The 17,724-nt window shown below is 39.1% G+C and overlaps 1 protein-coding gene across 2 annotated transcripts in view; it reads left to right on the top strand.

Annotated features, from left to right (window-relative positions):
• tapt1a (transmembrane anterior posterior transformation 1a) overlaps positions 1 to 17,724 on the top strand; it is a 32,573-nt gene that overhangs the window by 8,716 nt on the left and 6,133 nt on the right. For both annotated transcript variants that reach the window (XM_024269963.2, XM_024269964.2), the window contains 10 exons: positions 5,439 to 5,601; positions 5,883 to 6,018; positions 6,385 to 6,482; positions 6,639 to 6,708; positions 7,732 to 7,812; positions 9,605 to 9,714; positions 9,793 to 9,852; positions 9,960 to 10,028; positions 10,166 to 10,242; positions 11,749 to 11,918. In XM_024269963.2, coding sequence (XP_024125731.1) covers positions 5,439 to 5,601; positions 5,883 to 6,018; positions 6,385 to 6,482; positions 6,639 to 6,708; positions 7,732 to 7,812; positions 9,605 to 9,714; positions 9,793 to 9,852; positions 9,960 to 10,028; positions 10,166 to 10,242; positions 11,749 to 11,918 — 1,034 coding nt within the window. The remainder of the gene's footprint in view (positions 1 to 5,438; positions 5,602 to 5,882; positions 6,019 to 6,384; positions 6,483 to 6,638; positions 6,709 to 7,731; positions 7,813 to 9,604; positions 9,715 to 9,792; positions 9,853 to 9,959; positions 10,029 to 10,165; positions 10,243 to 11,748; positions 11,919 to 17,724) is intronic.

Genomic DNA, 17,724 nt, shown 5'->3' with positions numbered 1-17,724 from the left:
GAGGGATGGGTGGGTGGATGGATGGGTGGATGAGTTGGTAGATGGATGGGTGGGTAGATGGATGGGTGGATGGATGAATTGGTAGATGGATGGGTGGATGAATGCGTTGGTAGATGGATGGGTGGATGGGCGGATGGATGGATGGATGAGTTGGTAGATGGATGGGTGGGTGGATGGATGGGTGAGTTGGTAGATGGATGGGTGGATGAATGAGTTGGTAGATGGATGGGCGGATGGATGGATGAGTTGTAGGGCTGCCACAATTATTCGATTAGTCGCGACTACGTCGACTACTAAGATAGTCGACAACTATTTTGGTCGTCGAAGCGTCGTTTTTTGTTTGTTTTCCTTGTTTTGATCTCAAAACTACGGTGCGCGCTTTCTAATGCCGGGTCTGCCGTTCTCTTCACACATTAGCAGTGGTGCTAATGCGGTTAGCAGTGATGTTAATGGGTAGGCTGGAGTATCAACAAAAATACAACAACACGCTAACGGAACTCGAAAATGTGGGAAACAAGAAAAATAAAAGAGGAAAATTGTCCAATGTCATTTCTTTAAGGCAGAACTTATGTTCCACGAGATGACTATGGCGGTGCATGAAGATGAAGCATGTTGGGACTGAGTTTGATCACGTTGAACAGAGAGCTTCGTCTAGCTATGCTAACATCGGCGCTAACACAGCTAGCTCTGCTGCGGCAGTTTTCCGGGTTTAAATGGATCGTGTTCGGCTGTCATTAATGTGCTGTTTGTAGATAATCCATCAGATCTGCAGCAGATCCGTGTCTACGGCGCTTCTGTCTGCATGGTGAACGTTTCATAATCCGCGCTCTTTGAACCAAACGCTGCAAGGGCGGCGAGGTTTAAGGGTTTACACTGGAAATGAACCACTTGTCCAGGGCTTCATTCATATTCTGCACCACGATCACGTCGTTCCAGGAGCGGAGTAGGACAACTTTTCAGCCCGGGAGTTTAATGGTCAAGACCGGCCCATTATTCGCCACATGAAAAATGAGGCAAGCATTTAGAATAAAAAATAAGGATTTTCGAGGTGGTAGTGGTGGTGGGGTAACACATAACAAGCATGTAATTATAATAAAAAATTTTCGTTTAACAGAAATATTTCCCTTTTTTAATGAACTTCAGAATGGAGAGGGCCCCGCCCCTCCTCACTGCAAAGATGCAGCGGAGAAAATGGCTCAGTGTTCGTGCTAAACCCGCGCCACTATGTTTTTAGGCATTTAGGCAAAAGGTGCACGGACCCCGCAGCCTAAGATATAACAGATAATAGAAAAACATCAGTGACTTTTTTTCCACCATGAAGCTGAGCTGGCAGCTCCTTTGAATTCCCGCCCCGCGTAGCCCCCCATACCGCTCGTTCCCATAACCACTATTCCTTCATGCACATTTCTTTACTGAATAATCATCCGTCTGGCCTGCGGCTGCTTCTCTGTCCGGCCCATAGACCGTCTAAATAGAGCGTTATTCACGTCAACGGTACGGCCCAGACATGATGGTAAAGCGCACTCTGGTGGACTCAACCAACTGTCAGCATTTAAAAGGGGTGTTTATGTTAAATTGTAGCTCCAAAAATGACGCTGTCGTTTCTTAAAGGGACGGACAAACACTGTAACAAAGACTCATTTATAATCTTACGTGAAAAATTTTTCCATGACGGCACTGACCGGCCCATGAATGAAGCGGCCCACCGGGAATCCTCCCGACTCTCCCGATTACCCAATCCACCCTTGTGTCGTTCCGTTCAAAGAGCAGATTATGAAACGTTCACCACGCAGACAGAGAGGCTGTGTGTCGGTACGGATCTGCCGCGGAGTTGTGGAGCGATGTGCGAGTCCCAGAAGTGAAGTAGCTCGTCTAAAAGTCCAGAGCTAAGTTGACAAGTGTGGCATAACATTAGCCGAATAAGCATACAACTAAATGTAGCTTAAAGTCACAAAAACGACAACAAACAGCAAAGTAACCACAACATTAAAGAAGTAGCACAGATTTAAGGGCGGTCCACCAAACTGAAAAATATGATTAAACTTTGTTCTGAGCATGTGCAGTGGATGTAGTTAGCGAAAGAATGAAAGAACTGATGTACATTCTAACATCCCCTGCTTTTTTTCCTTTTTGAAAATATACATTTCCCCACTTTTTTAAAGATGTAATGTCTTAAAACTCTTTGTTTCTATGGGCATCCTCAAGTTTTATATGTATAGAAATATCTTGAGTTCAAAGACTTCATTAGTGTTTTGCTTTAATAAATGGGCCTCAGTGAGCAAATATTTTGAGTGTGTTTATATCTGCTAATAGCTTTTGAAATACTTTACACATACTTTATTAAATATACATATTACAGCTTTAAAAAATACTTGCAGGCTTTTATTAAGTTTTCTGTAGTTGATTCAGATGATCTCATTTGATTTAAGTTTCGTCTTAATGCCAGAAAAAAATTAAGGAGAAAACCTGCATGATTCATTAAAGGCTTAATAAACTATTGTCTTTATTTTTAGTTAGGATATAGCTTAAACACTTCAAGTTTAAAGCTAATTATGGTTAAGATGTGTGTTTTACATCCAGTCGCCGCATGAACCGATTAGTCGACTAATTGAAAAAAATAATCGGAGATTAGTCGACTATTGAAATAATCGTTTATGTTGGTAGATGTTGGTAGATGGATGAGTGGATGAATGAGTTGGTAGATGGATGAGTGGATGGGCGGATGGATGGGTGGATGGATGGATGAGTGGATGGATGAGTTGGTAAATGGATGGGTGGATTGTTTTAATAGTTGACTAATTGAGTCATTTCCAAAGTGGATGTAAAACACACATCTTAATCATCATTAGCTTTAAACTATCTAAAAATAATTTTGAATAAGATGATAGTTTATTAAACTTTTAATGAATCATGCACCCTCTGTCCTTCATTCGTTTCTGGGAGTAAAACAAAATTAATTCAAATTAGAGTGAGATAAGGAATGTACTTTCCATCAAACTCGTTTTGACAGATGCCCCGCCCCTCAAGATGATGTAACAATTTAATATTAATTGTATTTTTAAAGGGTCAAAGGTCACCTGTCAAAATGAGTTTGATGGAAAGTATATTCCTGATCTCTCTAATGAGGTTGGCATCTGAAACAAGGAAGTATTTTTCACAAAAGATAACAGAACTTTGTTCAACTTTACTACACTCTGACTCCATATAATATAAAGTAACGACTAATCAACTATTAAATTAGTCGTTGACTATTTTAATAGTGGATGAATCGTGGCCGCTCTAGTTTTCACTCTGCTGTTTTTGTCATCTTTGGTAGCACAATGGGGGAGAACCTTAGAGGAGGATTTGACATTCCCTTAAAGTCAAAAGATCCCATTTTAGAGTATATTTGATCTAAGAAATGAAATAAGTGATCAAGTTGAAAAAATTCCCCTAAAGCACATATGCTGTAAACATTGTCTTTAACCTTATAGATAATTTTTTCAGTTGAAAAAACTGAAATGGCCAGGTATCTGAGTGTGTAACAGCCCCCGAGCAGCTAAACTGACCTGACTCCAGGTACTTTCAGAGAAGTCTGAAGGCAGAAGTGCTGCCTCCTGGTATCCACGTGTCAGCCTGTGTCTGCTGAGTTGGGTTGATTTGTTGACTAAAAATGGTACAATTCTAGTCTCCTTTGTAGGCTCTTTTCTGCTTGATTGCTAAGAAAGCAGTACAATCTCAGTTTAGCATTTTACACCCAAACATCAAATTAAAAATAAGTTTCAAATCAGTACGTTAGTAAGTAAACTGTTAGTAGAACTCAAGGAGACACTGTTGATTTTTCTGTTCAAGATGAAATCATATCATACAGAAAATACATGGCCTCCCAGAATACATTGCATCAGTTTTTTAACTTAGATTTTTGTCCATTTTTTAAATTAAACTTTTTATAATAAGAAAATATAATAAAGGTGAAATAAGCAAAAAGTATATGAAGCTTTTTTGCTTGCTTTTTAATGCATGCTTCTATAGAAAGCAGTGTGACCACTAGGGAGAGCCACAGCCTCAAAGAGCATGAGGAATCTTCATAAGAGCAGGGATTTTCTACTCTGGCATGAACAGCTACAATACACTCTAATGGCTTTCCTGTAAGTTCAGAGAAAAGGCAATTATAGTCTCTTATATTATTAGGAAAATGGAACAGATGTTGGTCTCATCACAGCCATTCAATAACAGTGAGGCTCTTAATTCAGCTGATCTACTCGGAAAGCTTTTGCAGGTTGTTTCTGGTTTGCTCAGACTCTGAACTACTTCATCCTTCCTCATTGTGATTTATCTTTTTACCATCAGTTCCTAGTTAACTGCCACTAAAGTAATAATAAAAACAATTAATTTTATTAGTTAGCATCTGATGCATATATTCCTTTCTTTGTGTTTAATAATATTTAGATTTTTGCCTTGTTTCTTAAATGAATTTTGAATGGGTGTGATATTCTTAGCTGCATTTTCATGAAGCTGACAGCAGACTGCTCCAACACTTCACAAACGTTTCCCTCATTCATGTCAAAACTATCCTCATTTCTAATTCTGCTCACTAGTAAATAGTTTTAGGACTTTCAGAAAAGATTTCCACCTAGAAGTGTGACCATTTTCACATGTTGAACAGTTTTACAAAACAGGCAGAAACCGAACAAATGCTTTTTTTTTCTATACACATTTTCCTCTGAATCAGATGGGAGCTTTAGACTTTAAAATCATCTGCGTTTGTGTTTTGCTAAACGTTTATGCACACAAGGACTGCAGACGCTCAGCTCTGTGCAGACACACAAATGCACGCTGTGCTGAAACGGCTGTGGCAGTGACACACTGAGAGCAGAGTGCTGCTTTGGAGGATATTAACTGATTGCATCTGCTCTGGTGTTTGTATTTTGAATGGAGGAACTCGTGAAAAAAAGAAATTTTAAAGAGGTTCATCCTATCAAAAAGGAAAGGATAACAGAAACTTGATTACCATCTTCAATGGATTCCATGTTGGGGTGTTTGTGTTGTCGGGGCATGTTTGCTGTTGTTTTTGCTGGATTTATCTTGTATTGAAGAGAAGTGTTCTGTTGAATGTTGTTCTGCTGTTTTTCTTCCTTCAGAAGTAAAGTCTCCCCAAGTCCACATTTAAAAAAATAGTTGTGATTATTCTGCAAATGATTGTAAATGCATTCATGCTCATTATAATCAAAACGGTGCGTCTGTCAGCACACATTGTGTCTTGGTGTAAGCAGTTCATTGTTCACCCATGTGCATGTGTGGCTCTGCAAGAACCTCTACAGCCTTTGTCACAGCATGCAGTCATGCATCCAACAACACAAGATGGCTTCAGCGGTTCTGTGTCTGCACAGATGTTTATTTTTCATGTTGCTTTTTTTGTGTGTGTGTGTGTTTGTGTGTGTGTTTGTGTGGATGGTCAGTGGGTCACAGCTTCTGCAGCCAGCTCAGGTGTGTGATATGCTGAAGGGCCTGATCCTGCTGCTGTGTTTCTCTATGATGCATTACGTGGATTACTCCATGATGTATCACCTGATCAGAGGACAGTCTGTTATCAAGCTCTACATCATCTACAACATGTTGGAGGTACCTGCACTACACACAGATCTGACAGCTTCAACACTTCAAACACAGTCTTTGTCTCTCTATTATTAAACTACTAAAAAACATATAGTGTAGGACTATTTTAGACACCATGCCAACATGTAAAATGACTCAAACGCAATGCATTATCCAGTGGTCTATAATCTCTAATCTAGAGAACATCGAAACACTGTATATGCCATGCAAGATGACAAACGCACTGTACTGCTCAAGGGAAATGTTCAACCAGGTGTTGACCTGTACCTGCTGTTCTCCACACTCAGGTTGCAGATCGCCTCTTCTCGTCCTTTGGTCAGGACATCCTGGATGCTCTGTACTGGACCGCCACAGAACCCAAAGAGCGGAAAAGAGACAATATAGGAGTCATCCCTCACTTTTTCATGGCAGTCTTTTATGTCTGTATCTTTTGTTTTGGTGATACTTGAAATCTACAATTTTGGAAGAATGTTGTAGTTTTTGTCTTTTTCTGTTTTAACTTAAATGCAATGAATAAGGAAGGTTGTTAAACTTTGATTTTAGATAATTGAACAGTTACCATGACAGTATATCATGACTGTTCTTGATGGTTTGACCTCACATCATCCTGCGACTGTTCCTGCAAACTCACAATGAAGTGTCATTACCATTAAGTGTTGCTGATTATTTTCATGCACCAATAGCTTTGCTGCTTCAGCTGAGCACCTAATGTCTGTGTATCAGATCATATGAGGACATGAAAGTGAAACATTTTTAAATCTGCCTTTTTCCTGAACTGCTGATCGTCAGTTCTACACGCCATCCTCATCATGGTCCAAGCCTCCACGCTCAACGTGGCCTTCAACTCGCACAACAAGTCTCTGCTCACCATTATGATGTCCAACAATGTTAGTACACAAACACACACATTTTAATGCACACTAATTTAACTTCTGCAAGAAAAACACATAAAAATACTTGTTATTCCCTTCAGCCATTACATGCTAGCTTGGTCATTGTTGTTTTCCGTGAATGATTTCTTAATGTTTTTGTTTTTTCTTCAGTTTGTTGAAATTAAAGGCAGTGTGTTCAAGAAGTTTGAGAAGAACAACTTATTCCAGATGTCCAACAGTGGTAAATATTCAATGACTCACTTTAAATCAGATTTTTCATTTAACTTAAATGGCGTCAAATAAAACAAACTGTATGTCATAGGTCATTAACAGAAACGTACATTTTAAAACAACTATTGTAGTCTCTAGTTTGTTTTAGCTGATCTATACCGTTGTTTGTACAGGATTTACTAATTTACAGTTTGTTGTCAAACTCTCAGCTTTGAGACTGCTGAATTAAACTTTTATCTTAATTAATTAATTATTCTTCTTGTGGGAGGAGCTGTTGGTATGAAGTAAGCCTGCCCTGCCTTCCCAACATCCCTTTGTTTACACTCTCTCCCGCTAGCTTGCAGCCCCTAACCTAACATTTGCAGCGCAACAAAATATCATTTCTATCCAGCTGTACAGTCTTGATCCAGATTCCTTCTTTGACGAGGAAAACAAAGACGTTGATGGATCCATTTGTCTCGCATTGGAATGGAGCAGAGCAAGGAGCTTGACCTATTACGTCTCTGCTGCAGATTTTTCCAACAGCTTTTTTTTTGGTCTGCTCTTGATTTGAAACAATTTATATTAAGAAATGCTCCAAAAAGTGAATTTAAGCTTTATTTTCTTTGTACATGTCTTTTATCATGAAAAAACACCTACAAGGACATGTTAAAAACAGTAAAAACAGGATTTTCTTTTGAGTTACTGATAGTAAACATGGCAACGAGCTGTTTTCTGTTGCAGTTTATACTTTTGTTTTGTAAAATTTGTTTAAATGGAGTTCACTAAACCCTATAAGGCACTAACCTGGAAATGTTTGAAAAGAGATTTCCCTTTTAGTAAAACCCTCTTTACCAGTTCAGGTGAAAAAGAAGAGAAATACCTATTTGTCTGTGTGAATCACAAACTGACCTGCACGCCGTGGCCTTTAAGTTGTTTTTTTTTATTGGACTTGGTGCATTTTTTTGATAACCCTCAGAGAGAGACATCCAACAAATGTGTGTGTTATGAAGTGTTCGCATTTGTGAAAACAAAGTCTGTTTAAATCCTGCAGATATCAAAGAGAGATTCACCAGCTATGTTCTCTTGCTCATCGTTTGTCTCAGGAATATGGAGCAGTTTTCATGGAATCCAGGTAATCTTTGGGTTTTGCTGTAATCACTGCAACTTTGTAGAATTTCAGTCAATAGAAAGGGCCATCATCGGATCTGTTTATTGGAACAACTAAAGTCTGATCATTTCAAATGAAACTGGTATTATTTTTGTAGAAAAACCATGGTGTTTGTTTCCATGGTGAAATCCTTGCTCCTTCTCCAGCTGACCGGTTTGCTTCACATCCATCACTGAGACAACAGTCAGAGAAAAAGACATAGTGCTGCTGAGTGACAGCTCTGTGGAAACGTTCCTCCTGAGAGGAAGAGTCTGCCAGCTCACATGTGTTTGATGTGGAGCAGCATCCATGTTGCGTCTGATTGTTTTGGAAAGGTGGATGCCATGAGTGCATGCTGCAGTGCTGAGGTCTGCACGGCACTGAAGCACACACATCTGGTTGGCACTGGTGCTGTTTGAGGTGCTAAGAACCATGTTTTTTTAGAGATAAAAATGCAGTTATAATGTCTTTTAGTCATATTAGATACGTGTCGAAAATGTCCAATCATGAGCTGCCTTCTTCCAAGTCAATACCTGAATACATTTCTCTGTCAAATGCCATGTACTATTATTTATGCTGAATGAATAAGAAATATCTAGATTTTATTGTTTTCATTAAAACACTGCATCACATCACCAAAAAATTAGTTGAATCCTTTATGTATACATTTGTGGACCGTGTATCGAGATGTGTATCGAATCGTGTTAGAGGGAAAGATACACAGCCCTGCTTTTAGTCTTAGTTCAGAAAGAATAACGCCAGTGTATCTTCTCACTCAACCGTCCTGCATTGGACAGGGCAGGTTTTCCCAACTTCACCCTGATGCAGCTGGAATAAGCTCCAGCACCCTGCACAGGACAGGACAGAGCAGAAAGAAAGGATGGATGGATGGTTTGTAGTAGGGATGCACACTGTCTCCATGATTCAGTTCAAATGGTTTTGCTTAGGTTCAATGTAAGTTTTGTGTATCACTAAACAACAACAAAAACCTAAAAATTCAGAACAAATCTTTCTCTATTAGCTTCATAAGAAGCATTTCAAGGCCCTGGGGTGGCCCTGCCAGTCTCCAGATCTCAACCCCAGAGAAAATCTTTGGAGGCAGTTGAAAGTCAGCGCGGCCCAGCAACAGCCCCATTCCTCCATGCAGATCTGTAACCCTTGTGCTATGTTGACGTTGTTTGCTGAACTTTTTTTTCAGTGTTTTTTGATTCACTGGTGTCTGTGGTAGGCATGAAATCCTGTCCACCTTCATCCACGTTTGTCATGTAAGGCTGGGGTCATCTGGACCCCATAAGAACAAGAGCTAGAGGAGATCTTCATGGAGGAACGGGCCAAAATAGCAGCAACGGTTTGTTAAAAACCTTGTGGAGACTTACAGAAAATGAACTACTGTCATTGCCAATAAAGTATTGAGTTGAACTTTTGTTACTGACCAAATACTTGTTTTTTCCACCATTATTTACAAATACATTAAAAAAATCAGACAATGTGATTTTCTGATTTTATTTTTGTCTCTCATAGTTGAGGTCTACCTGTGGTGAAATTACAGTCCTCTCTCATCTTTTTAGGTGGGAGAACTTGTAAATTGGTTGCTGACCGAATACTTATGCCCTACTGTAGATGTTTGACACTTTGAACGTAGACATACTGGTATGCAGAAGGGTTGCAACGATTCTCTCTCCTCACAATCCAGTTGAATGGTGTAACGTACAGCCCAGTCATAAAGTGAGAAGAGTTGCATATGTAGTTTGTATCTAAGACCCTGTTTTCCCTCCAGAACACATGTGGGTGTTGCTTCCTGATGTCTTCATGGTCGTCACCTCAGAGGTTGCTGTGGACATCATTAAACACGCTTTCATCACAAAGTTCAATGACATCCCTGCAGACGTAAGAACCAGCTCGGCTGCTCCTTCGTTCCGCCTCAGCATGGCCCGTCCAGCATGTGTAACAGCAGATGTGTTGCAGGTGTACAGTGAATACAGAGCCAGTTTGGCTTTTGATCTGGTCAGCAGTCGACAGAAGAATGTAAGCATCATTCCCACTTACAATTCCAGAACATTCATGAACCCACAGATGTAGGCACTTCCCTTTGTGCTGTCGTTTATGTTGTGCGTGTTTGTGTGTGTGCACAGGCGTACACTGACTACAGTGACTCTGTGGCTCGGAGGATGGGCTTCATCCCTCTGCCGCTGGCTGTTCTGGTGAGAGACTGATATTAGAGATGAGGTTGAACAGGCGTACTTTAAAAGTGTCCGGCTACTCTGGAGCTTGTTTTCTGTCTAAATGTTGTCAGATTCGGCTGTTTTCATGTGTGTTTGCTTGTTTTTGTACCTACCAGCTCATCCGAGTGGTGATGAGCTCAGTGAAGGTGCAGGGGGCCATGTCATACTCATGTGTGCTCCTCTTTTACCTCGGGTAAGCCTTTTCCTTTCTGTCCCTGGCCTGTGCTATTGTTATTCCTCACCACACTTACCGCAGGAAAAGGACTTTTTCATTCTTTAGTGTTGCAATTAATTCTCGCAATGTACACTTTACCACTAAACCTGTTTGAAAATATATTGCTTAAAAACACTAAGTACTGAAAACTAGGGCCGCCACGATTAGTCAACTAATCGACGACTAATCAACTATTAAAATAGTTGACAACTAATTTAATAGTTGATTATTTGTTACTTTATAACATATAAAGTCAGAGTGTAGTAAAGTTGAAAGTTATAATGGTATTCTGCTAGCTTTTTAGACTATGTTGGCATTTATCATTTTTTTAGGCTATTTTGAAGTTCAGCTAATATTTCAGTTACATGCTAGCTATTTAGGCTAATTTAGGCTTTTTTTCCATTTCTTAGGCTCATTTGGCATTTAACTAATGTATAAGCTGGCTATTAGCTTCAGCATTTTAAGATATCAATTTCAGGATCCTCAGCAGCCAAATTCAGCTTACAGCATTCACACTAGCATTATCACAGGTTATGCTATATATCTAGTTTTTAGTTAGTTTAAAGCTAATGATGGTTAAGATGTGTGCTTTACATGTAGTTTGATCATGATCGGAAAAAATAATCTATGATTAGTCGACTATTAAAATAATCGTTTGTGGCAGCTCTACAGAATACAAACGTGATTTTAGAGCTTCGTTTCCATGAAGAAATCCAGTGGAGACACTTTGGTTACATAATCAAAACTCTCAGTGCTCACAGTTTTGTTGCTGATGGCTAAGCACAGTCTGTGACGCTGAATCCCACTGGGCTTGAACCGCAGAAGGGTTCCCTCTGGGTCAAGAACACAGCGTTGTCATCTCTGGTGCCATCTCTGGCCCCATCCCAAAATAGCTTTGGCTTGAGCGTGCAGCCGTGCCTTGGCGAGAATTGTGCTGACAGTCTGAGTTCCAAACCCTGTCAGAGCGGGGTTTGGTCCACAGACCCAGATGTGTCCGCCTCCCTCTCATCAGGTTGTGTCTAAGCTTTGCAGAAAAGCACACGAGCAGATGAAGAGTGCACGCCAGCGTCCTTATTAAAGCTGCTGCCCTCTACTCAAGAGCAGTGAAAGAACTCGTCACTGCTAAACAGCAGGTTCAAACAGAACTCTGGTTTATGAATCATGGTGCTGTTGTTGAGCCAAATGTATCAAATGCTCTGCTGGATTACCGAGGAAAACTTTTCATTCACACAATTTAGAATCAAGTTTTGTTTCCTTCGTCCCTGCTGTGAATCTCGTCTTGCTTACAGAAGCTACACGTTATAAGATCTTCTGGGATCATCACTGACTAGCTTTCCTTCCCACCTTACCACCCTCTGCTTATTCATGAAGCTGTAAATACTGCATTATGTTATGCAGGGAAACGTGTTTCATGGCTAGTTTAGCTCAAAAGAAGAGCAGGCGTCTCATCTCATCCCTGTAGTCACATGGGCTGTTCTCCTGCAGGCTGGTGACGATGAAAGTGTTGAACAGCATCGTGCTGCTGGGGAAGTCGTGTGTTTACGTCAAAAGGGCCAAAATGGAGGAAAAACTCTTTGAGAGACCCCCCACTGCACCGTCTGCTTCTGCAAAGAGCCCCAGCAAAGCTGACCCGGCCAGGTGCCCCAAAGCTTCAGGTAAACCTCACTGTTTCTCTAATGAACCATCGGACCAGCAAAAGAGGGGAGCAGTGAGGAGGGAACCCTCAGCTTCTCTCTGTGGTCTAAGATGACTGAAATGCAGCTTTCTTTAGTCAATCTCAGCCAGAAACATCCACACATGTGACGTCATTATCCTTCAAATAATTGGTTCATATTTAAAGGACAAAAACTGGAATTAATTTCCTTCTTTAAAAAATAAGTGGATCCAGCTTTGCTTGATTATAAACTCTCTCAGTTTGACGTGAAATCATTATCTCCCATAAATTGAAATTCTTCAGATCTGTGTTTTCTGATGTGGTGTGGTTGGGATTAAAACAAGACGAGGAGAGCTTTGCTTTTAGGAGACGGCAGTATGGATGTGAGCTCTTATGTAGTACTTTAAACACGTTGAGCAGACATGCAGGATACTTTCTTGGAACTGTCCTGTTTCTGAGCTGCTTACTCTGTTCAGGTTCCTCATCCTGGCTCTTATCAACGCAGACACACAGTAAAGTTCCACCAACTGTGTTTTGAAGATTGTTTGGCTGTTGAGCAGATTTTGATTCATTTTTCTGTTGGGGTTTGAAAGGTTGGGGCTAAAATTAAATAAGTCTTAGAGCAAAGCTGACCCTGCCATGAATCATCATGAAACGAGCTGCTGTGATGCACTGATGCATTTAGCCTCAGGTGAACCGACTGTCATCTGGCTGAGTGTCTGACAGCTAACCAGCTGAACGTGCTGCTTTCACAGCTCGAGTTTGCTCACTGTTTGCTTCTCTTTTGGATTCTTGTAGACTCAATACAGTTTAGCTCGTTCAAAATCCTCCTGAGATGCTGGAAGAGTTGCACGTTAGCTTGAAGGTGCAGATGTAAGGTCTCTAGACAGGATGTGCCTGTAGTTACTGCAGAGCAAGATTTGATAGAAAAGCTGTGAATGTGTTGGACTGTATTTGTTCCCTCAGTGCCAAACCATTCAATGTTTTAGGATTCAATGCCAGGAACTTTGACAGTCTGGTCTTTCTAAACAGATGATGAGAAGACCTTTCCTCTTTATGTTCAAGAATGATGAATAAAACAGAAACAACAGAACTAAAAGAGTCCTGTGCTAACTGTTTCCACAATAGTCTGCTGCTGCTTTACCTGCTGTTAGCTTTTCTTACCTTTTGTAGAATAGAAAGTGGAGGTTTATTATATTCTGAATAATGACATAACGCTTTTCATTACTTAATCATTTATAACACCCAGGAACCAGAGGCGGATGAATCTCAGTCTCTGGTTCCTAAGAGGTTAGAGCTTGGGTTAAGCTGACGTTGGGCCGCCGTCTCTCAGTCCAGCTTTAGGCTGCTCTGTTGGTCTGTTCTCGTCTGTTCTCATTTTTCTGACAGACCTACTGTGTTGTGTGGATTAACTGCCCCTACACACACACGTCATTTCACTCCTCATCTTCCTTGCATGTTTTCATGGATTCACTGAACCATTTGTTGTTGGAAGGCAGATGTGGCTCAAAAGCAGTTTTTTTTTAGTTTCCTAAAACCGTTTGGTGCGTGAACTTTCATAAAAGTTTGTTTATTTCTATTGAGAAAGTGGATAACTGAGCAATAAACACAATAACCACGAGGAGAGCTAACCTGCTGCTTAGTGCTTCAGGTCTGACTTTACAATTCCTGTGTCCTAAACACACGTTTCTCCCAACTGTGAGAGACCGGCAGTGCCTTCTCTATGAAACACTGGCAGACGGCCACACACTCACATCCACCACTAACGGAGCACTTCGACCGACCAAAGAACTCATGAAGCATGTGTTTGGACTGTGAGAGGAAGCTGGAGAAAACACGTGTGCACGAGGAGAACATGCAAACTCACACACAGCAAAACAGCTGGGATTTGAACCGGGGCCTTCTCACTGTGAGGTGAGAGTGCTGACCACTACACCCTCGTGCTGTAAGAGCAGCTGCAAAATAATTCTGTCATGCTCAACTGAACTCATGCTGGAGCTGAGCTTCCAGCTGGTTGTTGTCGAGCAAGAAAATGATAAGAATCACTTCAGTGAAATTATTGTTTCTGTTAACTCTGTAAAATGATCAAACATTTGATAAATCTCACATTCCACAAATTGATTGATTCATTGATTGATTGGTGTATTTCAAGCATAGATTGTGACAAATAAAGGACAAAACACAAAAATATTTCAAACTCATGACAGAAATGATGAAATACATTGATTACAAAATAGAAAACAAACAAAAACAAAACACACTTATGTCACATGTGACTCATTACATTTCATAATTATTAACTAAAGTCGAGCAGAGTTTAATTGATGTCTTGAAAAGAAATGGGAAGAAGTGAATTTATATAATCCCACCCCTATTTAGTTACTTCATTTTACAGTTTAGCATAGTTATGTAATCTGGATCTGATCAGATCAAATGCACTTTTTTTAATTCCCAATAGCAAAGTAAAAGTGCTATTGATTAATCTCATAAAACATTATTTCATGATTTCAGTGAACAGTTACATAAATCACACATCATCTAACAGATACGTAATACTTATTGATCATCATCAAAATACAATTTCATATTAATACAGAAACTAATCATTACACATTGAATTAAAGTTTTCAACTACAAATAGAGTGCTTATTGATTCTTCTCTGAAAGAATTCTTACATGTTTTTATTACACTCATTCATTTCATTGTTCATTACATGAAATTGTTTTTTAATAAAAAAAATAATGTGTACTGCAGAGGTCACCAACCTTTTTGAAACTACTTCATGAGTACACTGAGTCATAAGGGCTGTCAGTTTGAAATAACACATCTGCTCAGTTTGCCTTTAGTTACACATAATTAATAATGAATAATGATCCTCCTCCATGTAAAGACACTGATTTATCATCATAAATATCAACAATGACAACAAGCTAGGAAACAAACATCAATATTCAGCACTTTATTAATCTTAGTAATTGTTAGATGATCTCTTACATCACTACATTTATGAGAAAAAATGTCCCATTTTCACTATGTTGCTCCATGTTTATCAATTATGTAATGTTAAAGAAAAATCTGCGTGCACATTTTTATTCAAATCTTTTCACATTTTCAACTAATGACCAAATCTGCAGCATTTTTAACAAAATGAATGATCTTTGGACTGGAGTAGGTCAGAGGTCACCTAAACTTATCTAAAGTTCATGTATCATCAACATATGTTTAAGACGTCCTCATTTTTAAATCTATGGAAATGCAACTGTAATTAAAAAAAAAGCAACAGAATAAAAATAATTTGGGACGCAGCTCACAAGTGAGTTAATTTGTTTTTAGAAGAGACCTGTGGGCACCAGTTTGGTGACCCCTGGTGTAATCCTTTTTTTTCTCATTAGTCTTTTCACTTGGAGAGTCTCTTAACTATTTAGAACAAGAGTGTCAAACTCGATCCCACAAGGGGCCAAAATCCAAAACAGACCTTAGGTCGCGGGCCAAACAGGATAAACATTTATTGGACACTCTAAAATTACATTTTAAAACTTTAAAATCGTAACTTGAAACATAATAATGAACTAGATATATAACATTACCTGCAATATTGCAGGTAATGTTATATATCTAGTTATAAATCAATGGCCAAATTCAGCTTACAACTGCAGCTTTTGTGAGCTGAATTTGGCCATTGAAGATGCTAGTGCTGATAGCTGAAATCACTGAAGCTGATAGCTGAAATCACTGAAGCTTATAGCCAGGTAAAATGTTAGCTAAATGCCAAATTTGCATAAAAACTAGAAAAAAATGTATGTTAGCCAAAACAGCTAGCATGTAGCTGAGAAAATAGGTAAACTTCAAAGTAGACTAAAAAACTGAAAAAAGCCTAAAATAGCCAAAACAGCTAACATGCAAGTATTAACTAAACTCCAAAACAGCCTAAAAAATCTCAGTAAATGCCAAAATAGTCCAAAAAGCTAGCAGAATGACAATTTTTTAAAACTTTAAATGTAAAGGATGTGCTGAGCTGTGGTGACAGGACGGACTGGAGGTGAGTCAGAAGCTCCTCCATGGATCCTCCTTTTGAATCACTATGCTGCTGTACTTCAGTATCTGCAGTGTGATGAACTATTCTGTTTACTGTAAATAAATCCCTAAAGACAAAGATTTTAACTTTCTTTTTTTACCATTAGAAACTTTTTTATGGTTGTTGTTGTTTGGATTGAACTCTGCATGTAAATCATTTAAACGTTTTTGCTGAGTCAGTTTTTCTCGTGCTGCAGTAGAGTTAAGCAGCAGATGGTCTGTTTTCCTGACACACCAGTTTGAGTTCACCCAGGCTTTGTTTTTTTTTATGTTTGTGGTGATTTACAAAAAGACTGACAACCGAAGCTGAAGGAGCAGCCAGCACCTAATTATCCACTAACGCGTTCTTTCATTACCCAACATGTTGGGAGGAATAGATGCAAATAAACGTTGACCTCTACAGGTCTGAAAGGCTTTATGCACAAGTGGCTGAATGGGGGGGAGACGCAAACGCCATCGAAGGACACGAAAAGAGATCATCTTTTCTGAGCAGGTTCCCCACGTCATTAAATGGGTCAGTTTGGTTCTGTTCAATTTTGGGAAGACTTCAGTCAACTAGCCAGAAACCTTCACTGATCATTGATCGATGAGTGAGGAGCAGAAGCCAAGCTGCCTGAGGTCCAGCAGGAAAGTGACGAAGTTCACAGTCAGAGACTGGAAGTGAATTACTTTTAAAGAAACATGTAAGATTATTTTGAACTCTCGTCTTGTGTTTTATCAATGTTTGTGGTCTTCTTCTGTCTTTAGATTTTAAAAGTTAAAATCTTTCAAATTAGAAACATTAAACTTGCTGATAGAAGAAAACAAAGCTGAGCTTACTCTTGCTAATAAGTACTGTAGTGCTGAGTATCAATTATAATTTCCAGAATCAATTCGATTCCAATTCACTTCAATTTTGAGTTTGCACATGTATACACATTTGTTTAGAATTACTTCAATAATCTACTAGAAGTTTTAAATATATTTATAGTAATCTGATCCAGTTCACATACTGTAAAATGTATCAGTGAAATAACGAGATTGTTAATATCATACCATGTTCTCTAAAGGAGAAGTTCTAACAAAAATGTTCGGAACATTAACATTCAGACCCTCCAGGATTTCACTGCACATTTTATATGATTGTTGCGGTCTAAAATACCTGATGTTGGGGTACCTTTTGTGAAAAGTTGCAACAAAAGTTGCAATGTTTTTTTAATATGTATATATATATATTTTAGAGCTGTGAGGCGATTACAATTTTTAATTGCGATTAATTGCATTGTCCATAGTTAACTAGCAATTAATCGCAAATTAATATGTGGCCTTTTTTTTAGGAAAAAAATGTGTGCTTCGTGGAATTTAGCAGTTCTACATTAATTACTAGTCCTACTGGTAAGAGATCTTAAAGACATTGAACACTTTAAGTAAAAAGAGTTAATGACAGCTCTCCGGACAAGTCTGTTCTTGTCCTATCTAGAGGCTGAAATTTGTTTACAACCGTTCTTGGCTGAATACGGAACCTATAAATGGAAATGGGATGTTTTGGTCAAAATGCAAATGAGCTATGATGGCAAATGGATGGAATGTGAATTTAGATTTCTTCAAAATGAATGAATAATTCTCATGAAGGTCATTTGAGTACTTTTGAAATCACTGAGCATAATGAGGTTCAGAGTATTGATCCAGACATAAATTTTTTTCATAGTATCAATGATGATTGTCACTATTATAATGATGATGAATTTAATAA

Source organism: Oryzias melastigma, linkage group LG2, assembly GCF_002922805.2.
Source record: "Oryzias melastigma strain HK-1 linkage group LG2, ASM292280v2, whole genome shotgun sequence".
NCBI lineage: Eukaryota > Metazoa > Chordata > Actinopteri > Beloniformes > Adrianichthyidae > Oryzias > Oryzias melastigma.
Note: the sequence above shows the minus strand (reverse complement) of the source record. Positions and strands in the feature narration are given on the sequence as shown.